At 43.9% G+C, this 25,962-nt stretch overlaps 2 protein-coding genes and 1 pseudogene across 10 annotated transcripts in view; 2 read left to right on the top strand and 1 right to left on the bottom strand.

The window, feature by feature from the left end:
* TEX14 (testis expressed 14, intercellular bridge forming factor) overlaps positions 1-12,253 on the top strand; it is a 104,740-nt gene extending 92,487 nt beyond the window's left edge. For 5 of the 7 annotated variants that reach the window (XM_072940197.1, XM_072940201.1, XM_072940195.1 and 2 more), the window contains 8 exons: positions 923-1,019; positions 2,119-2,187; positions 4,903-4,980; positions 5,736-5,835; positions 8,699-8,791; positions 10,038-10,147; positions 11,440-11,494; positions 11,915-12,253. In XM_072940197.1, coding sequence (XP_072796298.1) covers positions 923-1,019; positions 2,119-2,187; positions 4,903-4,980; positions 5,736-5,835; positions 8,699-8,791; positions 10,038-10,147; positions 11,440-11,494; positions 11,915-11,951 — 639 coding nt within the window. In that variant the 3' untranslated portion in view covers positions 11,952-12,253. The remainder of the gene's footprint in view (positions 1-922; positions 1,020-2,118; positions 2,188-4,902; positions 4,981-5,735; positions 5,836-8,698; positions 8,792-10,037; positions 10,148-11,439; positions 11,495-11,914) is intronic. The other 2 variants (XM_072940196.1, XM_072940199.1) reach the window with 2 other exon arrangements.
* Positions 12,254-20,617: 8,364 nt separating this feature from the next.
* On the bottom strand, positions 20,618-21,304 carry LOC116283613 (serine/threonine-protein kinase VRK2 pseudogene; annotated as a pseudogene).
* A 752-nt stretch (positions 21,305-22,056) lies between these two features.
* On the top strand, positions 22,057-25,889 carry LOC140686388 (uncharacterized). Of its 3 annotated transcripts, none has more exons than XM_072940209.1 (2): positions 22,057-24,442; positions 25,108-25,889. In XM_072940209.1, exons 1-2 carry the CDS (start codon positions 22,870-22,872, stop codon positions 25,245-25,247), a joined length of 1,713 nt encoding a protein of 570 aa, XP_072796310.1. In that variant the 5' UTR covers positions 22,057-22,869; the 3' UTR covers positions 25,248-25,889. The 3 variants fall into 3 exon arrangements, with proteins under 3 accessions (XP_072796310.1, XP_072796311.1, XP_072796312.1); XM_072940210.1 differs by having other exon boundaries at positions 22,076-24,422; positions 25,108-25,153; XM_072940211.1 differs by lacking the exon at positions 25,108-25,889 and having other exon boundaries at positions 22,078-24,002; positions 24,194-24,277.
* Positions 25,890-25,962: the final 73 nt, after the last annotated feature.

Genomic DNA, 25,962 nt, shown 5'->3' with positions numbered 1-25,962 from the left:
TACTTTCATCTGCATTATTATTTTTTTTTTGGCAGGAGGTAGGTAATTAGGATTGTTTTTTATTTACTTTTTCAGTGGAGGTGCTGGGGATTGAACCCAGGACCTCGTGCGCATATGCTAAGCATGTGCTCTACCATTTGAGCTATACCCTACCCTGGCCCCCGTCCCCTTGCATTATCCTTTCTACCTAACCACATCTTACCTGTTAAGAGGAGGCTTGAGTCCTCTGTCCCCCTTGAAGCCTCCTCTGGTTAGTTCTCTGAGGGTTTTCATTGATCTCTATCTACTCTGAACTTGTGAACCAATAGTCTGCAGTAGAAACACTTAATAGGATCCTACCTTCTCCTTGCCTCCTCCCCCTCCCCCTGCTGTTTATTTGTTTTTTTTTTCCCTTCTCTCTCCCTCATATTTCATATGTGTAGTCTCTACAAGAAAACTACCAGATCCTTACTTGGTACTGCTCATTAAAAACCTGTTGACTGACCATCCTGTAGGCAGATTGATTACTTGCTTTGGCCCTCAGGGAAAAATCGACTGTCATCTTCTTTGGGCACTTGACTTACAAAAGGTCTCACTCTGAAGTAGGGAAGGAAAAAATTTTATGCTCTCCTTCAACAAACTGTTAATGAGGTAGGTTCCAAGTGCCAGGCACTTTGCCAGCCCTCTTCTAGGCATCCGAATGTGAGTAAGAAAGTCCCCGCCCCATAGGAGTTCACCAGCTAGTGAGAAAGACTGGCGTGATGTTACACAGAGCTTAGCACTGAGTGCTGGGAAGGCTTCCAAGAAGGAGGTAACATTTGAATGAGTATGCTTTGATCAACAAAACAAGTGATTTCTTCCTTCAGTGACACACAAATGATTGAGCTTCGTGGGTCTTTTTTAGCTCAATACATGTGTCAGTTACCATGTTTGTATCTTGTAGAGAAGATTGCCTGCATTCCCTGGGGCTGGTTCCTCTAGCATCGCTAAGGCGCCTGACACATCATCCCCTGCTACTCAGAAAAGGAGCCTGCCGAAAGGTACCCTGTGTTTAATATTAAAACACAAGATCATAATTTAAGGACGCCTTCATCTCATCTTTGATGCTATAGTGGATTCAAACAAAAATGCTGTTTTCCCCAATTATAAAAGTAAAACATACTTATTATAGAAAACCTAGAGAATAAAGAAGAGCTTAAAAACCACCATTCTACCACCATTTTTTTAACCTCTTGTACAATTTTGGTGCATATCTTTTTTTATATTTTTAGAAATATACAAAAATATGTATGTATTTTTAGCATAGTTGAGATCATATAGTGTGTGAGCTCTGGCCTGCTTTTTTTCTTTGATGATGTATTTTAGGATTTCCGACTTGTCAGTAAAAATTATTCATAAATATATGTGATGGCTGCATAATGGTCCATTCTACATGTGTTGTTTAACCATGCCCTTATATGGAAGATTTATGTTGTTTTCCAATTTTTGCTCTTTGTACAAAAATCTGTAATTGAACCTCTGATCCTTTTCTTAGAGTTTTAGAAGACAACTTCCAAATCAAAGGGTATGAGAGCGTTAACTGCTCTTGAGGCATTTGCTCCATTAATCTTACCATCTTGTGTCTTTGGTACAATTCTTAGAATTTCCCTCAGGGGGATAGGTGTTTTACGAACTACACTGCGAAGTTTTGTTTAATGTTGTAATTGAGACCTTAGGTGAAGGCCCAAAGTGTGGTCTCCTATATCCCCTGGCCTGAACATTTATAGAGAAGGGCCTCTTACTTTGTGTTTTGTTCATTTTGACAAGTCCAGAGCTTCAGCAGCTTTGCTCCAGATTGAACCCCCAGCCTCTTAGAAAGAATTTGTACCTCACCTACCCCAGATATCCTTGGGGACGGGCACAGACCAGGTGGTACCGGGGCAAAACATGATGAAAGAAAGGGTTTGGAGTAAAAGGGAGAGAAAAGCTATTCACGTATGAGGCCTCAGCTAGGACTGTTAATGTAAAGAGGCTTTCTCCCTGTCGTAGCTTGTTTCGTCATTGAGAAATGCTAAGTCAAATCCACGTGGAAACCCAGAAAATCTAGTTCAGGTCGAGGGAGGCATTAATCACTTTCCCCTTCATCTTTTTTCGAACCAGTAGAAGCCATCTCTCAACATAACATTGATGAGCTACCACCACCATCTCAGGAGCTGCTTGATGAAGTCGGTAAGGGATGTTCAGCACAGAATGTACTCTGTGGGGCCGCCCGGCTGGTTGTGGTTCACGTTGACCACATAATGGTCTCTGTCTCAGGTGTGAGCACCAGTAGAGAGGGCCCTACGAAGATCTGATCAAATGCGCGAAATTCAGCAAGGGGCAGTTTCCCACTGAAATGAGCTTCAGATTACTGCCGAAGCCTGGCCAGGATAGCGGGCCTCTGTCTGTGGTCATTTTGTTACTTTAAAATGTCCGGTAATGATTCTAAGAGCAAATAACATTCAAAATATTTGTGATGATGAACTTCTTTTATCAGAGGAATTCTTATGTCCTTTTTGAACCAGATTAGCCGTACTGAAGTCTGGCAGTTTGGGCCAAAGCGCCCTGTACTTTCTAGTTTGCCATTAGCGGGAGATTAAGGTATTGGCATTGTGGATGAATCCCTTTCCTGAGGGCAGGGAAGTCAGTGGCACAAGACCCAGTGAGACCGGAGTTTTCCATTTTAGGCAGACTGAGGGATACCTGTTCAATTTTAGTTGCAGCTGATGAGCTGGCTCCACCCAGCTGAGCTGATGGTGAAAGTAAATGGTGCGTAGTGATAGAAGCATTGGGGGCACATGGTTTGCTTCCCCAGGGAGGACTGACTGCTCTCTTGACAGCCTGGCCGACCAGCCCCGCGCCCTCAGAGGATGCATCTCATCAGACCTTTGATCGTCCAGTTCTTGCTATGAGGCTGCTAGGGAATTTCCTGAGGGGCATCTCCTGGTTTGCAGGGTGTCTCACCAGGAAGGGAGAGGTGCCAGAGGCCTTACCTTGACGAACCCAGAGGCCAGAGGTCTGACTTGACGAACAGATACCATCTAGGCTACCCAGCCCCCAGCCCCAGCTGTTAGCCTTATGAACTTGGGTGGAGCCAGTCAGAGTTGCCAGAACCTTCCTTGGTTTCCTTCTTTTTCTGTAGTCATAGGCCCTTCCTGCCTCGCCAGCCTCCTCCCCCAGTGCCACAGGGCTGTACAGGGCACAGGGTGGTGAGGTCAGGCTCTTAGGGCTCCACCCCCACACCAGCTTTCCTCCCCTGGAGCCCCTAGGGAGCCCTTGCAAATCCCTCCTCTTCAGTTTCTCTCCTTAATACAGTAACAGAACTGCTGCTTGTGAGGTCAGACGCTGCCCGCTCATGTCCTGCCCGGCAGATGCTCGGAGCCATCTGTTTCCTGGCTGTGGCTTAGCACAGTACTTGGAGGCGCCTTTGCACTTTAACCTTAGTGAGCCTTCTCCTCTGGATCCTGCTCTCCTGTCTCTGCAGTCACCGCATGGACCCCCCCATTTCAGCAGCTGTCACCAGGCCTCCACCTGGGCTCCGGCGTCACGGCTCTGCTGTACTGCAGCGTGCTCTGCAGAGACCCTCCCTGAGTGCACTTAAGGGAATTATCTGGGCCAGGCTTCGAGGTGATGCCTGTGCTTTGAGATGAGTCAGTAATTTTCTGGAAAGACAAAGGGCAGAGGGCACCTGAGTAGTTTCTTCTAATAAGGGGTGCGCCCACCCGATTATTGTTTATCACCACTCTGTTGTTTCCTCTCCGGAGAGCTCTGGGAGGGACCTGTAGCTGACTCACGCTCTTTGGAAGGGCACCCATCCAAAGCTCTAGGCTAGGCTTCTGACCAGGGCCTAAAGGGGAGGAGGGTCCTTTAGAACCATAAGATACAGATGATTTTTTTAAGATCAGCAAGGGACTACTAAATTTCAAATTATATTAAATGATCTTATGAGGCCGTTTGATGCCCAGGAGCTGACAGGTAGGACTTGCTTCCTGACCTGCTGGAAGGGCGAGACCTGAGCCTGCACACAACAGGGTCGTGCCTGTGAGCCCAGGCTTCCTGTCTGTGCTGCCTCCCAGCTGTCTCTGCTGTGCTCCGGGAGCGCTTTGAGGAAACAGAGCATCCAGCACATGCAAAACAGTGTACTGAGTTTAGTAGATGCTTGTCCTGGTCTAGCGATCAGTTCTGTAGGAACTGGAAATTGTATTCTTTGCCTTCTGTCTTTCCATAGACCAGGTGAAAAATGTGACATTTAGGCCACTAGAGATAGGGGAAAATTTGGACTACTCTGATGTTGCCAACTTTTTGAGAAAGTATATGAAATAGAGATTAAGAGCATAAACCTTAGACCTAGACTGCCTGAATCCAAATCCCAGTTCCACCTCTTAATAGATGTGATTCTAGGCAAGTTCCTTAATCTTTCTTTACCTTAGTTTCCTTATCTGTTAAGCAGAAATAACGATAATGTGGTCAGTCTCATAGGGTTGTGAAGATTAATTGTGAATATTAATCCTGAATCAATGTATGCAAATTAGAAATAGTCCCTGCCACTTAGGGCTGTGCAAGTGTTACCTATTATCATTTATTACCTATCATTTTTATTTTTACTTTTTTTTTTATTATTTTTACCTATCATTTTTATTTTTAGTGTTAGATGAGATGCCCTTAAGCAGTGGTTCCCAAACTTCATCAGTCAACAGAATCACCTGGAGGGCTTGTTAAAACACCCCCACTTCCAGAGTTTCAGATTCAGTAAGTCTGAGATGAGGCCTGAGAATCTGCATAGGTAACAAGTTCTTAGGTTATACTGAGGCTGCTGGTCTGAGGACCACTCTTTGAGAACTGCTGCCCTCGAGAATGGTGTGACATGTAAAGAAATAAGTTGCTTTCTGCTTTATGTTGTGACAGAGCAGTTAAAGTGGCAAGAGGCCTCATCCACAGTGGTGGATGAGAACACAGCAAGTCATCTGGACATCACTGCATGTGGTAAGCCAAATCTCTAGATCTTTTTCATCAGGGTTTGCTGTAACTGTCCTTGGCAGCACGGTGGTACATTTGGGGGAATGTGGATCTTGAGGTCAGGCACAACTTTACCTCAATTCTGACTCCATTATTTACTTTGGTATGTCAAGCTGTTTAATGTCTCTGAGCCTCAGTTGTCCCAATCTGTAAAATGGGGATGATAATTCCTACCTAATGATGTCCATGCACAGTGCCTGGTACATTGTAGGTAGTTAACAAATATGAGTCTCCTTCCCTTCATAGGACTACTGGTGGTATGAAATGAGATCACATATGTAAAATGCCTGGCATACATTAAAGGATACCACCCTTCCCCGCCCAAATTCCTTCCATGGGGCTCCCATCTGGAAACATCTAACAAGTGGGAACAGGGTGGTCCCCCCACATAAATCTCTACAGTTTGTTTTCAGGATCTCTTGCCTCCTCTGGTATGTTCCCTTTCTTTCCTCTGCCTCCTCTCTCTCTTTTGAGCCTTGGCACAAGCCAGGTTTCCTGCAGCTTCACCTGGCAAAGAGCTCCCAAGACCCCAGAAGCAGCTGCTGTGGACAGAGGCACCCTGCGGAATGCCATCTGCCCCCCTGCTCTTCTGGGAAGAGGAGGGCTTGTGTATTGCAGACTTCAGGGTCCACTGATTAACCTTAATTTTTTCGCACTTCATTTTAAAGCAGGTTTTCTTAATTTTTTTGTTTGTTCTAGCAAAGTCTTCCAATTGTTTTTAGATCAAAGCTATTTAGAAGAACAAGAAACTAACAGTAAAAAAGAAGACAGCAGTATGCTCTGGACCAAAGAAACTGAGGATCTAGAAGAGGACACAGAGAGGTAACAGAAAAAACTGGATTTTTTAAAAGGGTTTAAAAAACTGTAGTATTAGTTTATATTAGTTTTTCTTCTGATACTAAAAACTAATAAGGAAAAAATGATATTTTTCCATTCTATCCCTATAGCCCCTATTCCTAAAAGTTTTTTTTCTAATTGTGATGAAATACACACAACCTAAAAGTTTGTAAGTGTGCAGTTGGGTGGTGGTAAGTATACTCACACTGTTGTGCAGCCGATCTCCAGAACTTTTTCATCTTGCAAAACTGAAACTCTATACCCATTAAACAGCAACACCCATTTTCGCCCTCCCTCGGTCCCTAGTAACCACAGCTCTGCTCTCTGTTACTCTGAGTTTGACCACTCTTGATACCTCATATAAGGGAAGTCATACAGTGTTCATTACTCTGTGACTGGCTTATTTCACTCAGCATAATGTCCTCAGGTTCATCCATGTCGCATGTGTCAGAATTTCCTTTCTTCTTAAGGCTGAATTCCATTGTATGTGTGTGTGTGTGTGTGTGTGTGTGTGTGTGTGTGTGTGTGTCACATTTTGTTGCTCCATTCATCTGTTGGTGGATACTAGGTTGCTTCTACCTTTTGGCTATTAGTGAATAATGCTGCCATGAATGTGAGTGTACAAATCTCTTTGAGACACCTGCTTTTAATTCTTTTGGATTTATACCCAGAAATGGTATTGTTAGATCATGTGGTAAATCTAAATTTTTTTTTTTTGAAGAAATACCATCCTGTTTTCCACAGCAGCTGCACCATTTTACATTCCCATGAACAGCTCCTTGCCAATACTTGCTATTTTCTGTTTTCTTGATAGTAGCCATCCTGATGGGTGTGAGGTGACATCTCATTGCAGTTTTGACTTGCATTTCCCTAATGATTAGTGATGCTGAGCATCTTTTCATACGCTTGGTGGCTGTTTGTATATCTTTGGAGAAATATCCAAGTCCTTGGTCCATTTTTAAATGGGATTTTTTTTCTTGTCAAGTTGTTGGGTTTTGTTTGTTTTTACTTCATTTTTGTGAGGCAAATATAGGTTTCGGTTTCTTTCAAAACACTTTAGTTAAAGGCCTTGGAAGACAGTTTTTAGACCTTTCTAGCCAAATAAGGGAAAACAGGAGCAACCATCCAGACAGTTCAGTCTGAAAACACAAGTTTGCCTCAAGAAACCCAATTCTGTTCCTGACCTGGAGCTCTCCTTTGACCTGTGCTGCAAGGTAAACCACTTCAGCTCACCTCCTTTACCTCCTAACATCTCCTGCTTTGTCCTAACTCATTCAGGGACAGGACTTGGGGGGAGGTGAGTGAGACACACTCCTTGGGCACAAAACTGAAGGAGGCACCAAAAAACTCAGAAGTCAAGATAAGTACTATTTTAAAAGATCAGTACTAATGCAAAAAAAAGAATCCACGATAAACAAAATATTTAAATTTTAAAGAAAGAGAATCTGAATCTGCATTTGTACCACTTGCCTCATCCTAACCTGGCCCAGCAGATCCTTGGGGAAGCCCTGCAGCATGCTTACAGCTGCAGATGTTTGAAAACCCTGTCATCTTGTTTAAATCAGCCCTCTCACACGACAAGAAGCCCACAGGCTGGCAGGGTATAGCCAGTGCAGCGACTCAGTGATGCCACGAGGGACTTAGGCTCTTTCGATCTTCGTGCTCTGCCAACCATAGCATTTTGGCCTTTGCTTTCAGGCCTATCACCTCCTGGACAAGGTGGCTGCTGTCCACACACCAGGCAGAAATAAGAGGGTGGGGCACAGGAATAGTCTAGCTGACTCTGTGCCTTTTTTTTCTGGAAAGCAAAAACTTTCCTAGAAGCCCTTCTCAGCAGATGTCTGCTTCTGTCTCGTTGGCCAAATGTGGTACATGGCCACCTCGGTTGCCAGGGAGCCTGGAAGTTGAGTTTTTAGCTTTCAGCTGCTATAGAAGAGGAAGGTAGGGAGGGGAGTGTTATGAGTAACTTTTGGGTAGTGAATTCAGTTTCCGCCACACTCTTCAAGAGCTAATTTATTCTCCACAAGGGAGGAGAAGAGAGAGACCTGGGAGGAAGGGTCTAGGAAGTGAGGAGACTAGCGCCCTAGGACCTGAGAGGAAATGGGGAGAGGTGTTCTTTTGGGGGGGGTGAATATAAAGTGTTTTGGACATGATCAAAAGTTAGCTACTGTTGGGGGGAGGGTATAGCTCAGTGGTAGTGTGTGTGCCTAGCATGCACAAGGTCCTGGGTTCAATCCCCAGGACCTCCATTAAAGGAAATAAACATAATTACCCCCCAATTTTTAAAAAATAAATATATAAAATAAAATAATAAATAAAAATTAGCTGGTATTATCCTTGTCTCTTCATTTTCCAGAGGGCTGGCTGTGCTGGACACAAATGCTCAGTCATCTCAGTCCTTGGCACCACGCCAGAGCAGAAGATATTTTTTCAGATGGTTGGAACTTTTCAGGCCTTCCGAAGACACATTCTCTGCATTCTGTAGCCTCAGAGGCAGTTTTTAATCTGAAAAACTGTGGGAATGAGTGGACAGTTGCAGCCTCAGGTGGAAGCTGATGTAATGCCCTAGAATTGAGACAGAGTCTAGCATCAGACTTTAGGAGGCAGTGATATCGTGGGTGCTGAGGCTTTTTGTCAAGAGGCTAAAAGGAGGGGTTTGGCGCACATTTAAATCAGATCTGAGTGATGTCTACAACTCCAGGTACAGTCTCACCGACCTCTCGTTTTCTCATACGTATAGTGAAGGCGCAAGTTTGGAGGTCCCTTCCCACTCTAGAGTGCTGTGCCTCCTTATCAAGGGAGGGGGAAGTGACTGCTGTCTCAGTTCTCTGCACTTGCCCTTGGACAGAGCTCACTCTACTCTGGATGAGGACCTGGAGAGATGGCTGCTGCCACCTGAGGACGTCACGGAGCTGCAGGATCTCCCCACGGGCTCGGCAAGGTGGTTATTCTCCATCGGGGGTCATTTTCTTCTTTTTCGGGAAGGGAGACCAGACTTTAGTTTCTTAGGAAGTAGTACATCGACTCCTTGGAGAATGAATGTTTGGTGATGGCATTACATTGCTATAGATAAGCCAGCCCCGATGCCTGTCTGCCCCTCTTCCTCCAACCACCCACAGTGCTCAAGATACTGATTAGCAGATTGATATCAGTATAGAGAGAGGCCTCTTAAGAGCGCTGTATCTTGGCTCTATCACCTTCAACATTTTCATTGGTCATTTGAGTTAAATCAGAAAAGGCATGCCTATCAAAGTTTTCAGTAACACAAATCTAAGGATGAATGCTAATGTGATGGGTGATAGACTATGGATTCAAAATGGTCTTGACAGGTGGAAATGTTAGATTTCTCTAAAAAAGGTGAGCATTTAAATCCAGAAGTATAGAATGTGAGAGTTCTAACCTAGTAGACAATTTTTTGATCAGAAGCTCCTACTCACTGTAGTTTCATTGAAGATAGGAAGTATGTCTTATTTTTATATGCCCAGCATTTAGCATGCATTTTGAGACATAGTAAGAATTCAGGAAATTATTGAAGAAGGCATGGACAGCGACCCCATGAGACCTCAGTTTGATGCAGTTGCCAAGATGGTCAGTGCAGCACTAATGCTGAGCAGGCAGAAATGAACTGTCCAGATCGAGGTTAACGGTTAAACGAGGACTCCTAGGACTCATCGTGGGGCTCCTTTTGGGGTGTCACATTTTAAAAGGGACAGTTACAAACAGAAGAGGGTGGCCACAGGACAGTCAGAAGTCTGGAAACCTTGTCATATGAGAACAGCTGAAGGAGCTGGGGAGGCTCAGTCTGAGAAGAGCAGATGGAGCAGAGAATTTGATAGCTGCCCCAAATACCTGAAATACTGTGAAGTCCAGAGAGTCAGCTTACTCCCTTCTGCCCCAAAGGGCAGAGCTTGTGACTAGAAACTGCAGAGCGAGAGGTTTTTATTCAGTGAAGCACAGTCTTTCTAACAGCCATAGCGATCTGATAGAGAAAACAGCCGCCTTTACACTTACTTTAGCAGCAGCTCCTCCCACCAGGTGTGCACTGGATGACTGTCTGGTGCAGGGCATTTGGACAGAGGGAGGAGGTAACCTGAAGGCCTCCTCCAGTTCTAGAGCCTGTGATTATGTTAGTGACGAGCGGTGCTGTTGTACAAATGGTTTAATGACCAAAATCATTGTCGTTGAAGGGAGACAAATACCACGGATAAAGAAGTTGGCGAAGAAAAGAGAAAAGGGGAAGAAAGCATCAAGCCAGCGAGAAGGACATCAGAGAGCTTTTTAGGGACTTCTGAAGAAGGTATGAATGAATGATCACTGACAATGTAGCTTGGAGTCCTTGGGCTTCACTTCACTGAGCATCAGAGTTGTTTAGAAATGTTTTCCAGATGCTATACATAATCCTCCTACATTTTTCCCCTGTAGTTCAGCCCAGGTTTTCTGTTAATTGCCAATTATATCTTCATCACAGAATAGTAACAACATCCAATTCTATTCCTAAAGCAAGCCTTCAGCTAGTCTCATCACCCCTATCTTGTATATTGTCTGCAAAGATGTTTTGCTTCTAACGTGTCTTCAAAAGAGTTCTAAATTTAGCTCACACAGAGACTTCAGAATCCAATAAGAAACCATAAATAGTGGAATAAGGGGAATCTATAACTAATGTGAAAGGTATAAATTAACCTTAATTTCAGAACGATTTTGATAGAGCTTTAATTTTAAGGCACCGTTCACAAATGATGCCCTCCCATATTTAAGTTCCTCCTACTCAGGAAGTTAGAAACGTTAACTCTTTGAGATCATCTGGTATCCGTGTCATCCCTCCCCCAGTCCATTCCCATTCTCCTTTTTCTGCCCTGCTTTGTACCCCCAGGATGCTGACCCTTGAGAACTGCATCTTCTGGGCTTCCCGGCCAGCTGGCTTCCTGTTGGCCAGTGGGAGGCCCCAGCAGAAGATCAGAGGGCAGGAGAGCAGTTGGGGTATTACTTGCCCTGCCTGCCTCCCTCAGCACCTTGTCTCTGCATAGAAGTGGGGCCCCTCCACAGACACGGGGCCCCTCCACAGGAAAGGCCATCCTTCCCAGTTCTAGCTCTCACTGGGTTCCAGTAACTGTCCTGCCCCACCTCTGCCCCCCTAGTCCCTTCAGACTTCGGGATGATACTGGCTTCCCATTGCTGCTAGTAATGATGCCTTGCTATCCCCCGTTTGCTCCCTTAACTCTGACTACACCTCTGTAAGTAGTCACTTCATTAAAAGGCCTGAGGGTGCATTTCTGTTTCCTCCAGGACCCTGACTGGCACAGAACTCAGAGCGTGTGAGCATTTAGCTAGTATTGAATTTACTGAGAACATAATTCAGGGACTTTGTGAGATTAGCATCATTAGTGTCTGTTGCTACGACAGGGCGCTGCAGGATGTTAGAAGTGGGACCCCAGTCACTGTGTTTTTAGAAAGATTCTATCTCTGTAGAAGAAAACTATTGCTAGAGGTAAAACAGTCCACCCTAGAGAGTAATAAGGTGACTTCTGAATATTGGACCTTTGATCTAGAAAGTAATGAAGTTGTTTTTTCTTCCTCCTATATTTCATCAAGAGGAACTAAAAAAACCCTGTTTTTGGAAGCGTCTGGGTTGGTCTGAACCATCCAGGTAATAAGACACCAGATGTTTGTAAGTCAAAGTTCACTGTTCATAGACAACATGAGCAGACTTTAAACTTTTACCAGTATCTAAATAAACATTAGTGACTAAGACTTGAATTCAAAGTCGCTCAACTTTTTAAATGCTAATGCTTATAGTTAATTAAAATGTAAGGTGAAGTTAACGCCAACTTTGAGTAAGTAACTGGTAGTTGGCACAAGGACGGTTTTAGACGGAGGGCCACGGAAGATGCTGCTGTCAGTTGCTTTGCAGTCATTTTGCGTTTCCACGATACGCTTGTTTATCATAATCTCTCTTGATTATAAAGATCAAAATTTCTTTCCCTCGAATTCATTAGAATAGAACGAGGTTGTTATTTGTGTCCTTAAAGAACTATACACCAACTCAAAACTGCCTTTTTTTGTTCAGGATAATCGTGTTGGATCAGAGTGACCTGTCCGACTGACGGGAAGTGGACCACAGGTGGACTCCTGGCCTGAGTCTGAGCGTCCTGCTCATGAGCTGTCTGCTTCCCTTGTCCACAGGGCTTCTGTAGCGCATGCTCTGTTCAGCTGCCACAGGAGGCAGAATGACTAGTTTGTTTGCAGCACTTTCAGCCATTTGTTTTCAGTCAGACTTCTGAAAAGTAAAAGGTCGTTTCGATTGTAAAACTGTCTTACTGTGCCCAGAATGGCGTTCAGTTTTTTTGACATAGATTTAAAAAACTTTCACTCTTGTTATATAATAAAATGTTTCCTTTTAATACCAGTTAGGTTTCAGCTGTAAGATACATTTCTGTGTTATGGTTATTGGGAGAGAAACCACCACTCAAAGAGGTTTCAATTTCTGTTACACAGTTTGACAAGTAGTCAGCTACTGCTACCCCCGTCATATCAACAGGCACCAGTAATCCATGTTTTATAACAGAAATACGGCCCTCTTTGCTGGGATTGCCATATTCCGTTCCAGCTACAATGGGCTTACATGAGGACGGTACTGGTAGGCTTAAAAGCCCAAGATATTCTGAACTCTTTAAGGTCAACAAACATCATCTCTGAATATTTCAGTTTGTGCATCCCACATCCTTAGTGTCTCAGAAGAATGAAACTGTGGTAAGGAAGATCCCAACATTTTCTCTAATTTAGCCTCTTGTGCAGTGCTAGCCAGCTGACATTTTATCAGTAAGTAAGTAGTTGGTCTTCTGTTTGTGAAAACTGAATAGTTCCTGTTGTGGAAGTCATATTCATGTAGTTCTTAGCTCCCCCGAATCTTACCCTGCACAAATAAAACAGGAAGTTACAAGTTTATCTGACCATTGTAAAGCAAGGAAACAGTTGCTTGCAATTGTCCAGAGGCAAACTATGACAGGTTACAAATAATTCCACGTGCAAGAAGCTTGGAGGGGTACCGAGACTTACTAACATGCAGTCCTTCTGTCAAAACCTTTATTTGGTGAGACAAAACCAACATATCTAAAAATGTAAGGACTAATGGCAGACATGTCATGATAAATGGCGAGTTATGATATCATGATATGATATGAGTCAAGGCTACAGGTTCTACACAAACTCGCACTGATGTGCTTTGTACTCCTTTTGTCTACAGAGTAGACTCTTCTCTCTGGTCAGTGACTACGTAATATTGGCCGATGTTAACAACAGTAATAATAATAAACATTATAATATATTCTAATAAATAACAATAAACATGGGTTATGGAGCACCTATTCTGTGCCAGGTACTTTATATACTTGGTATGTAAAGCATGCTGCTTTTCCTACCCTCAGCAGCTCTTAGTTCAAACTTTTATTCTTCGTTTCTTACCAGCTTTCAACAGATGATGTAATTCCAACTTTGCAGAGAAAATAGAAGCCATCAGATGGGAACTGGCTTGGCTTCCCACCACCAAAACTACTAGCAAGACGGCATCTGTCTCTGTGACTAGAACAGCTGCGGGTACAGCAGTCCACCCTAAACTCGGGGTGGCCCTCTCTCTGCTTTCCTCCCTGTGACACTGAAGGAGGTGTCTCTCTTCCTGTCCAAGGCCAGCCTCATCTGCTGTCTGTTCAGAGTTACCCTCAGGTTACCCTCTCCCTTGTCAGTAGCTTTAGCCCCTTCCTTATTAGCTTCTTTGGATCACTTGACACAGTGGAATTTTTCCCGTCTTTAAAAGTATCCCCTGGATCCCGCGTCCCTTTCCGGCCACTGTCCCACCTCTTTTCTCGCACTGCGGTTGGAGTTCTTAGAAGAGTTGTCTACACCTGCTGTCTTCAGCGCCTCACCTCCAGTCACTCTTCACCCCACTATAATCTGAATTCTGCTCCTTCCATTCCCTAGCAGTCCTGAGGTTACTGATGACTTCCATGTTCCTAAATCCCAGGGACACTCTTCCTGCCTCTTGACCCAGTTTGCTCTCTCAGACTATTATTCCCTGGGCTCCCTGATGTGACAGTCTGGTTTTCCTTCCGTCTCTCTGGCTACTCCATCTCAACCTCCTCTGGGGCTCTGCCTCTACCTTTTCTTACTCCAGGCTTTTCTCTTAAGAGAATTTGCACACACACCCCCACCACATTGCTTCACTTAGCCTCTGCATGCTGACAGCTTCCAGATTTGTATTGTGGTCTAGGACCAGACTTCTCTGAGCTCACATATCTACCCATATTGTCAGTGTCTCCACTAGGGTTTCTTTCATGTGTCTTACTGATAATGAGACAGGAGGGAAGGGGTCAGGGCACAAACATTGAAGGAATGACACAATATGAGGATAGCACAAACTGGGTAGAACCAAGATGGCAGAAGTTTGCCTTCTAGTGGATCTTGAGCTTCAACAATAATAACCCAAAACTGAACCCATGGTCTTAATCACAAACCTCCTCCATCTCCAGAATTCCCCTTTCAACTGATGGTATTGCTATCCACTGAGCCACTCATATCAGAAACCCAGGAGCCATCCTTGACTCCTCTTCTTTATTCCTCACATCAAAATGTCAATCACTAAGACTTGTTTCAACCTCCAAAACATACGTCCCTTAGACCCACTTCTCTGTATCTCTGCTGCCACTACCCTCATCCAGCATCTAGTAGCTCTCACTTGGGCCATTGTAACAGCCTCCTTGAGTGGCCTCTTGCATCCAGTCTCACATTCAACAAATATTTTTTGAAAGACTCCCCTGTGCCAGGCAGCACCTCCAGTGCTGGTGAAATAGTGAACAAAGCAGAAATCCTACTCTCCTTGAGTCTCCAGTCATCAAATGAATAAAGAGATAATATTAGTAGTGGCAAGTGTTGTGGAGAAAAATCAGTTAAAGTGATAATGATTGCACAGAGGAGGGGGTACTTAACATTAGACAGGATATTCAAGGGAAGGCTGCTCTGAAGAAGTGACCTTTAGCTTTGACTGGAATGAAGAAAAGGAGCCAGTTTTTGTGACTCTGGGCAATGAGCATTCTAGCAAGGAAAAAAGCAAGTGCAAAGGCCCCATGGGAAGCACCACGCTGCAGCAGCAAAAGGCCAGGGTGTTTGAACAAAGTTAAGTTGTGGGGAGGGTGATAGAAAGCTAAAAAGTGGGAATCCAGTGGGTGGTGCTAAGCAAAGGGGCAGAGAGTAGGGTGAAACTGATTTACCTTTTTAAAGAATTTCTTTGATATTCTTGCTCCTGTCTAATTTTTTTTTCTCCACAATGATCTTTTTGATGATACAGAAGTCATCATTTCATTATCCTGCTCAGATATCTGCTCATGGGTTTTAGGAATACTGAGCTTGTCTCAGCTCTTCTAGACACATCACCGTACATGCTGCTCTCCCTGCCAGCATGCTACTTCTCGCCACCTGGCTGCCTCGCTGTTCAGGCAGAGTATAAAGCTGCAATGATTAACAGTGTGGTGTTGGCTTGGGACTGGAAAGATTTATAGAACATAATAGTCTAAAAATGGTGATACCAAGGCATAAAGTTTGGGAATTTAGAATATGAGGTAACATATGTCAAATTAGATTATTTAACAAATTGTGTTGGGATAGTTGGAAAAACACAAAAGCTGAGTCCTTGTACCAGAAAAAAAAAGGTGAATCAAAAATTAAAAAATAAATACATAAAAGGTAAGAAAATATAGGTGGCTGTTTTATAATCTTGGAGTAGAGAAAGCTTTTCTAAGCTATAACTTCAAAGTGAGAAGAGATGGATGGATTTTAGTATATAAAAATGTAGAACTGCTTTACTACAAATGCCTGAACAAGGATAAAGTCAACAGACTGGGTGGAAATAATTGCAGTCTGTTAGATAAACACAAGGTTTATGTCCCTAGTGTATACTAAATGTTCTAATAACCGGTGAGGAAAAGACATACGCCTTAAAAGGAATATGGTCAAAGAACAGTTCACAAAAGAAGCAATACAGATGGCCAATTAGTATATTAAAAGATGTTCCATTTCACTGGTAATCAAAGAAATGCAAATTAAAACAAGATACTGTTTGGGACTTAATGGGTCCTAAAGAGGAAAAACATGGATTCCAATACTCAAGGCTGGTGAGAGTGTGGGGAAGCAGAAATCTTCATTTGCTGTGTTAGCGGTAGAAACTGGCACCGCTATTCTAGAGGGATATTTGTCAGTACGTATTTTAAATGTTAGCATTTGTTGACCCAGAAATTCCATTTAGACCAGTTGTTCATAACAGATTTCATTGTGCATATGAATCACCTGGAGATTTTTTTAAAACTGATTCTGACTTAGGAGGTCTGGGGTGGGGCCCCGGCTTCTGCATTTTCAGTCAGCTCCCAGGTGCTGCTGGTGCTCTGGGTTCAACTACCACACTCTGAATAGAGAGGACACAGAAGACTTCCTCCTAAAGCAGTTGCTTTTCCACCCTGTCTGCACACCAGAACTACTGGAGGAGTTTTTTTAAAGGTGCTATGCTCAGGCCCCACCTCCAAATTATCTGATTTTTTTGGTCTAGGGTGGAGCATGGGCTTTAAAAGCTCTGCAGGTGATTCTAATGTGCAGCTGGCGTTGAGGACTGCTGTCCTAAGGATACAATTGGACTACACACAAAGATGTATTTACATAAAGGATGTTTACTGCAACATTGTTTATAATATGGAAAAATTGGAAATAACCTATATGTCCAGCCATAAAGTACTGGTTTTAAAATTAATGAAACAGAGAGGGTTCTGGGAAGATGGGCCAGCAGGAAGCACCACAGATCTGTCTCCCCACCTAGACAGCAGTTGTATTGGCAGAACTTGTCTGATGTAATGATTTTGAGACTCTTGAAGGCTTGTAACTTCTAGGGGAGGGCTTGGATGGTAATTGTGTTTAGGTTTGGTCAGTTTTAGCTCTCAGTACAGTAGCAGCTACCCATCCCTCACCCCCAGCTGTGTGGCAGGCAGCTGTGCACGTGTTCCTGGAGCAGCTTGCACACAGTTTATGCTAGGCAGTGTGGGCAAAAAGACCTAGTTTTCCAAATACCAGGGATCTGCACTCTGATCACTGATTGCTCCTTCTGACCATAGGGCTGCAGACAAAGCAGTGCGCCGTGAAACACTTATACTATAAAACTACAAAACATTGCTGAAAGAAATTAAAGAAGACAAATAAATGGAAACACATCCCATGTTCATGTAATGGAAGACATAATATTGTTAACATGTCAGTACCACCCAAAGAGATCTACAGATAAGTGCAATCCCTGTCAAAACCCCAATCCTATAATTTATATAAAATCTCAGTGGGTCCTGAGGAGCCAAAACCATCTTGCAAAAGAAGAACAGAACTGGAATTTTTTCCAGAAACAAACTCTCATATATATGGTCAAATAATTTTTGACAAGTGTGCCGAGACCATGGGGGAAGGACGGTCTTTTCAACAAATGATGTTGGGAAAACTGGAAAAAAATGACATTGGACCCTTGTATAACACCATATACAAAAATTAACTTGAAGTGGATCAAAGACCTAAATGCAAAGCTGAAAACAATAAAACTTTCATATGAAAATACAGGATAAAAAGCTCTATGACATTGGATTTAGCAATGATTTCTTGGATGCCGCACCAAAGGCACAGGCAACAAAAGAAAAAATAGACATGTTGGACTTAATGAAAATTCAAAATTTCACTGTCTACAAAGAAAAGAGGCAACCCATAGAATGGGAGAGAGATTTGCAAATCATGTATCTGGTCAGGGAATAATATACAGAATATATAGCAAACTCAACAACAGCAACAAAAAATCCAATTCAAAATTAGGCAAAGGACTTGACTAGACATTTCTCCAAAGAAGATAAATAAATGGCTAACAAGCGCATGAAAAGACACTCCATCACTAATCATCAGGGAAATACAAATGAAAACGATGGTGCGATACCATCTCAGACTCATTAAGATGGCTACTATCAAGAAGCAGAAGACAAGTGTTGGTGAGGATGTGGAGAAGTTGGAACCCTTGTGCACTGTTGATGGGAGTATTCAGTCCTATGTAAAACAGTGTGGCGGTTCCTCAAAAAGTAAAAAATAAAATTACCATGTGACCCAGCAATTCCACTTCTGAGTATATAGCCCCAAACTGAAAGTACAGTCTTCAAGAGATATTTGTACACCCATGTTCATAGCAACATTATAGCTAAAACGTGGGAGCAACCCAGGTGCCATCAGCAGATGAATGGATAAGCTACGTATGGTGTATACATACGCTGGAATGTTATTCAGCTTTAAAAAGGAAAGAAATTCTGCAATATGCTATGACGTGAATGAACCTTGAGGACATTGTGGTAAGTGAAATAAGCCATTCACAAAAAGACAATACTGTGTGATTCCACCTATATGAGGTACTTAGAGTAATCAAAGTCATTAAGACAAAAAGTATAATGGTGGCTGTAGTGGCTAGGGGTGCGTAGAATGGGGAGTTATTGTTTAGTGTGTACAGAGGCTTTGTTTGGGATGATGAAAAAGCTCTGGTGGATGGTGGTGATGGCTGCACAACATTGGTAATGTACTCAATGCCAATCACTGTACATTTTAAAGTGGTCAAAGTGGTAAACTTACAAGATGAAAAGAGTTACGGGGATGGGTAATGGTGATGATTTTACAACAATGTGAGTATACTTAATATCACTGAACTATACACTTAAAAATGGTTAAGATGGTAAGTGTTATGCTGTGTGTATCTTACCACAGTAAATTTTTAAAAAATTATTGAACAACCGTAAGTGGACTAATTAGAAATTGTCATAACTATAGATTTATTGACACAGAAAAGTGTCCATAACATATCATGGAATAATGCTAGTAGGTATAATAGGACCCCATTTATATATATTTATAGTGAATGTCTACATGTGGTAAATGCATTGAGACACATCTGGAAAGATGCTCATTAAAATAGTAAAGTGGTCCTTCCAGGGGATTTCAACTTTTATAATTCTCTGTAAAGCTGTTTTCATTTTGGAGAATAATAGAAAGGCTTTGGGAATACTTAGAATTAAAATCAGTGAGAGGCAGGACCAGAATGTCATTATAATTAAATAACCATAAACTTAATTAATTTTATTGTAACTCACTTGAAGAAAAACTGTTTAACAGAAAGGAAAGATGAGTGTGAAGTACAGGAAAGTGAAGCTTTAGCGACCAGACACTGGGGATGCCCAGTTAAAGCATTGTGAGTAGGTGCACGAGGGTCCACCTAGTGCTCAGGTGTGGCAAGTGTTGCCCTCTTGTGGATCATCATGCTAACTTCTTGATCCAAGTCCATGTTCACCAAGCAACTTTTGTTCCTCTTAAAGTTGGTGTATAGGGAGAGAATGACCTGGCTTTACAGTCAGCTCAACAGTTGTGTGTCTCAAAGTATATCAGTATAAGTTACTATTCTGTTTTATATATTGGGCTCTGTGCTTGGTTAATGAGAATATATACTAGAGAAATGAATCCTATATAATCTACTGATGCATGAGATATCACCTCCAAACCTTAGTGACTTAAAACAACTGTTTATTATCTCTAACAGTTTTGTGTGTTGGGAATCTGGCAGTGGCTCAGCTGGGAAGTTGTGGCTCGGGGCCTTTCATGGGGCTGCAGTCTGATGCCTTTCCATGCTGACTCACTCACATGGCTGGCAGATTGGTCTTGGATGCTGACTAGGGATCTCAGCTCCTCTCCACATGGGTCTCCCCCCACATGACAGCTGGCTTCCCCCAGACTGAGCAATCAAAAGACCAAGGTGAAAGTTACAATGTCATTATGACCTAGCCTCAGAAATCATGTATCATCATTTCTGCTATATTTTAATGGTCACAGAGGGCAAACCCTGATTCAGAATGAGGAGGAACTACACAAAGGCATGAGTACTGGAAGGCGAGGCTCATTGGGGACCATCTTGGAGACTGGCTACCCCGGAACCCATCAACCACGTGGCCATTCCTGGCACACTCACTGCGTGCCTTTCATTCAGAATAAAGCAGTACACTATAGCTTTTACGTCTGTCATCCCCTTTTATCTTCATCACAACCCTGCTGTAGGGAGAGCAAGAAAAGTGAGGGTCATTCTCAATGAACCCATCTGTGTCTCAGGCTAATAGAGTTAGATTATTTGTGAGGAGGAAAATTTCAAGATTCTGTGTTGTGTTTTGCAGCATTTCTGCTACAAATCACCCTTCATGTTTACTTGTATGGAATAATGAAAGAAAATATTGATTTCTCCAACATTAAGAAAATATAAAAAATTATTCAAACAACCAAGATGGTTTTAATAAGATCAGAAGAGATCGATTCATTAATGGTGATAACACAATTAATGTTACATTTGATGGGAAAAGTCAAACTCTAAATTTGTAAAGAAAAATATAATCTTCCTAGACAAGCAAATGAACATGATAGTCTCATGGCTAAAGGCTATGTATCAGCAAACCAGGTCTTTGAAAAATAGAATCTCATAAGAAAGTTTTGCTCAAGTCAGCCAGTCTCAATTTTATGATAACAAGATATCAAATAAGCATAAACCAATAACTTATCTGCACTTCAATGAGGCTTACCCTTAGTGTCCTCAAGATACTTGACTTGTAAATGCTCTTCCATTTTTATTCTTTGCTATAAAACAAGATATAATGGCTAGCCAAATGTTTTATATCCTTTTTTTAATTTGATATCTTTAGAGAAAATATAAAGCAAGACAAACTAATATCAAAAGAAAAAGAATGATGAAGCCATAGTAATTCACATCTGCCTTTGTCTTTTCATTAAGAGTAAACGGGGAAATTGTAAACCAGGATCCTTTAGAACTTTCTAATTCTGTGACTTCCATACCAGTCGCAGAAGTCTATGTGCACCAAAGTGGAGATCTTGACTTGCTGAATGTATCTGAACTGGTAAAATATTGATAGACTTCCTAAGATGAATTTGGGAATTGTATACAGCTGGATTTTTGTGGAGAACTTTTTACTTCAGTTCTTGAGATCCACAGTATATTGCCTTCCTGTGCTGTTTCATTGTCAAGCAGTCTAATAAGCTCCTCCTCTTTTTGTACTTTTCTCCACGTTGCAGAGGACTCGGCACTTCTCTCACTGTGGACTTTTTTTCTATTAACCTATTTTGCATTTGATTAACTCGCTTTGTTGCAGCCTTTCATGAATCAATTTTTTGATTGTTTGGAGTAGGCACATTTACTCTCTCCTTTAGTGGAAAATTCCAGCGGTCTTAAAGTTACTCCACCTGGGTTCAGAATTTTCTTGTGTACTTGACGGTTTGGCTTTTCATCGTGTGCTGAATTATGAGTGTGTGCCGAACACTGGGCTATTTCACCTACTCCTTTGTGGGCAACCAAGCCAGTAAACTCCATGTCCCATTATGGCCTTTTCTAGGATTTTCCAGGTATTGTTTGTAGTTCCCACTGGGATGGTATTAGTAGGAATCCATAATCTACAAGATAAACCCCATCTGGTTTCTGTGATGCAAAAATAGATTCACTACTCCTGTATCACCGTGAACATACTTATTTTCATGTATATATTCCAGTACATCTAATATTCAGATTCCTGGCTGCAGGACAGTTGCCTTTTTAAAAGTACCGTTTTGGTCTGAGAGCTTCTATAAATCTATTCCTAGTCTTTCCATTACCATCTCACTCTGATGCAGCTCCTCCCCGGGCCTGGAGTGCAGGTGCAGAGCCGGCCAGAAGCACCGGGTCCAGCAGCCACCCCCGGGACCCAGGAGCGAGAGGAGACTAAGGGAGGCCCTCGGGTCCCTGCCTCCAGGGGCCTGAGGGCCCAAGGGCCATATTTTATATTCTTAAGACCCGAATCAGTAGCTCAAAATTTCTCAATCTATTGAGATTCCTGATACATTAAAATGTGGGTTTGTTTAAGTTTTTAACTTTCTCTCTAATCAAAGCTGAATATAAAGATCCAGAAACAATGAATCTGACCATCCTATAACTGCCATGACCCTTCAGAGTCAAAAGTGGAATTCTGGATGTGGTAGGGTCTGTGTCAGAGAGCAAGAGAGAGAACCAGCATGTGAAAGGGAGAGAAAGATGACTGCCTCTCTCTTACCCAGAATGTCATCCAAGCTGGAAAGTCATTCTTCAAATCAAGAAGGAACCAGAGTCCAGCGCATCAGGAAAGCTGACAGGAGAGGATCGTGAGAAAGGACACTAACATTTATTGTGACACGCACCTACCAGGCAATGATTTCCAGATGAAGAAACCAAGTCTCAGGCAAGTCAAGTAACTTGTACAAGGTACACAGTAACCGTTTGTGACTGAAACCAGTGACCAACTCCAAAACTCTTCTCCAATCCTGCACTCACTCCACTCCTGGGCCAAGAATGTGAGAATTTATGATTTAAGTAACCTGGGATTTTCACCCCAGGGTCAACCAAACCACTTGTGAAACCTGCAAAAAGCTGGAGCTCTTATTTTGTGACTTGTGTACAGTGCAGTTCCAAACCAAATTGAGACAACTTTGCACCGTGCACTTTATTAAAATGGGCTAACGCAGTGTGAATGATTTGAGCAGCCGTGCCTTAGGATATTCAGGCTGATTCCTTGTCTCTGGATGAGTCTCTGAGAATTCCTGGAATCTGCAAAGAATAAGGGAGCCTCCCCTATACACTAGGAAACCCTGGTTTTGCTAAGAACTTGGTCAAAGCTTTGGTGGCGTCAACTCCAAAGACAAATCCACAGCTTCCTTGCAGTTACTGCTTGAGATTCTCTGGAGAATTGTGGCTGTATGCCAGGATGTTTAATAGGAGGCTCCTTCCTTTATGACATCACCAGGCAGGTAACTAAGGGGACTGTTAGAACAACAGCCACTTTTGTGGGAGTGCAAGAACAGCAGCTCTTAAAACTGAGGGTAAATATTCAGGCTTCATTAGGACCCTGAATACAAGCCAGCCGGTAAAATATGGAATCTACCCATAGAGGCACATACTATCAGATGGGCAAGACAAATAAAGTTGGGCCCAAGCTAGCGGTTTCAGCACAGAAAGAGGCTGAGGTTCCGAACACAACCCCTCAGCAGGGACAAGGGTACATCCTTTCCTCGAGCCAGCGGAGAGCCACAATCTCTGTGAACACCTCACCCCATCGAAGATCAGAAGCTGGGTCTCCCACCACCATCCACTCAGTGCCAGACTGCCCTCGAACTGAGGCCCAATCGAAATCTGACGCATACCGCCATGCCTCGCCTCCTCGAAAGAGCCAGCAAACTCCATGTGCCATGCAGATGCCGCGGAATGTTAGTCCATCCAGAGAGGAATCAGCTAGAAGAGGGGGTGAGAGCAAACCAGGGCGTGACGTCAGTAATCGCTACTCATTAATCCCAGGTACCAAATCCTCTTACCGGTTGAGTTTTGTAGACCAGAAGGATAACTTAACAGTCTTGCAAGAAGAAGACCCACCTTCCAAGGTCCAGTACCCACAAGGAGTCAGAGTTCCCCGTAGGACTTTGGTTCACCCAAAGGATGAAGCAGTCCAAACTGACCCCATTCGAAAGAGTTTGACTGCTGCTGAAATCAGATCTCCAAGGAGACCCTCCAGTCCAGAACGCAGCAGCCGCATCTGTGCAGACTCTCGGACAACCCAGAGAAGGATCCCTGGCCAAGAGTTTGAAATGGGCCGTCAAAATTTAATTTATACAGAACCCAAGGCCTTGCATAGGAATACGAACTTGGAATCACCCCTCAAATTGTCTGCCCTATTGGATGGCAGACACAAAGTTTCTACACGCTCAGAGCCTGAGTCTATCCGAAAGCATTCTGTCTACACCGAAAACAAGCCCTCCCCGAAGGTCTTATTAACATCACCAGAAATGGAGTCCAACATGAAGTCCCCAATCAGAGGAGACAGCGAGGCTGGCCGCAGGGTCACCATCTCCCCCAGCGGACTGTTAGCACAGTCAGCTTCCCGTGTGACGTCACGAAAGTTGTCTGAGAGCCCCCGCAAATCTTCCATGTTTGTCACTCCGGAGTCCGTCTCTAAGCAGCATACCAAAAGACCCTCAGAAAATATCTACACGTCCCCAGGACACACACTCAGGTATCCGGAGCCCTCTGGAAAGCCCCCTGTCCTGGCAGAACTGGAGCTGAGTCCTCGGCCTTTACCCCCTCGGTCCTTACCTAGATATGGGCCTGACTCCTCATGGTGGGCCTTACTCAACTCTGAAGTTGAAATGCCCCAAAGCCAGCCGACAACACTTGATTTCGAGCCTGAGTCCCCTTCTCCCCTAGACCCTTCACTGCCCTTTTTTGAAATGGACTCAAGCCCTTTCTGTGAGGATCTGATGTTCCAGAGGGGAAAGGCAAGCCCGTCACCACCACCAGCACCGGCGACACCACCACCACCACCACCAGCACCGGCGACACCACCACCAGCACTACCAAAGGAGTCTCCGAGCTGGACACCGCTGAGGGAAGTGCCCCAGGCTCCCAAGCACACCTCCAAACAACCCATTCAAAGGTTTAGTGCTTTCTTCTTGGGTATGTGAAGAAGCAGACTGCCCAGGTGCAGCCCTGATTTAGTGAGGTGGGACGTTGGGGTGGGCAAGAAAGGCCCCGTCTTCATTCCGGGCCTCAGAGCTGCCCTCTTGCCAGTGCCAGAGCTAGACCCGTCCTTGAGCCCATTGCTCCATTCCTTCCCCACCAGCTTCTCTGAGCTCCAAGCTAATGACATCGATGACCATGCTTGGGCCGGCGTCAGGCATGGACTCTTCCAGGCAACGCTGCTTAACCTTTCAATGGAAGGTAGTAGAGAGTGGCTTGCAGGGTGGGAAGCTTCTTCCCAAGAGTGGAGATGAAGAACTGAGCTGGGGTGCAGGCTGGTAAGGGCTGGTAAAGAGAATAAGGTCCTCAGGTAAACATTCTGGCAACAAAGTGGAGAAGGTGGGGTGTAAATGAGCTGGGACTTAGACTTCCAAGAGGGGCAAGGCATTAGCAGTGGGACAAAGAGAGGGTAGGGGAAAAGGGAGAGGGAGACTGGGAATGTGACATTTGGTCCTAGGTGGGAGGAGCTTCTTAGGATCGAGGGCTGAGGGCACGTTTGGGTAAAGAAATGCAGAGCTAGAAAGGGAGATGTTAAGTAGTGCAGGGAGGGGGTATGCATCCCACAGAGAGGAAAAAAAAGCAACAATCTCTGTTACTTTCAGATGTCTCTGAGGAAATGTACAATCGTGTCATCTGGTGGCTAAAAGGTCTGTGCTTTTCCCCGTGGGTCCACAGTGGGGGGCTGGGAGGCAGGAGGACAGGTGGGAGGGTGGCTGTGTACCTGCAGAGCTGGGTCCACTAGGGTGGTACATGCTGGGGTTTCAACTTGAAGGAGCAGAGGAACTTCTCGTCTTGCCTAAAATTCTACCATTAGAGTCATTCCTTTGGGACGTGGGAACTTCTTTATTTTCACGAATCTCCTTTTAGTGGGAAGTAGTCACTTTGGGAATGGAGAACAATTTAAGCCTCTCAGATTAGCTGGTCTTACCTATCAAACAACTTACCCAAACAAACAAACGCCCCCTCCCAAACAAACTGTCTGCTTCACAGTCTTACGCAGGGCTAACTCCCTACTAATTCAGGTTGAGGGCTCTCCTTATGTGTCTTTCTGCTTCCTCAGAACCCTCCTCAAGCCCCCATCCCAGGACCTAGGAGGTCCTTACTGGCTGCTGCCCAGGCAGCATCTCTGGGGATTTATCTAGGCCTTGACGACATCAGTGGGTCCTGCAGCCAACTCTAGAATCCCCAGGGGCTGGTGACCCTTCCTACTCACTTTGTGCTCTTGACCTCTCTGGTGGAAGGGAAGGTGGGGACCAACCCTAAGACAGAGAATCTTTGCAGCAAGGAGTTCTTGCTTCAAGCGTTGTGCACCAAAACATGCTGCAGCCCTGTGAGCACGAGGGAGGCCAGGGCTCCGCATGAGGACGTTCCTAGAGAGGAGAGCATCCTGGGAATGCAGTCCAGCCCCCAGCAGCAGCCCTGCCCCTCAGAGGGAGTAAAGCTCCACAAAGGAGAGG

The sequence above is a fragment of the Vicugna pacos genome, chromosome 16 (assembly GCF_048564905.1).
Source record: "Vicugna pacos chromosome 16, VicPac4, whole genome shotgun sequence".
NCBI lineage: Eukaryota > Metazoa > Chordata > Mammalia > Artiodactyla > Camelidae > Vicugna > Vicugna pacos.
The sequence above is the reverse complement of the archived record's forward strand: the minus strand, read 5'-3'. Positions and strand labels throughout refer to the sequence as shown.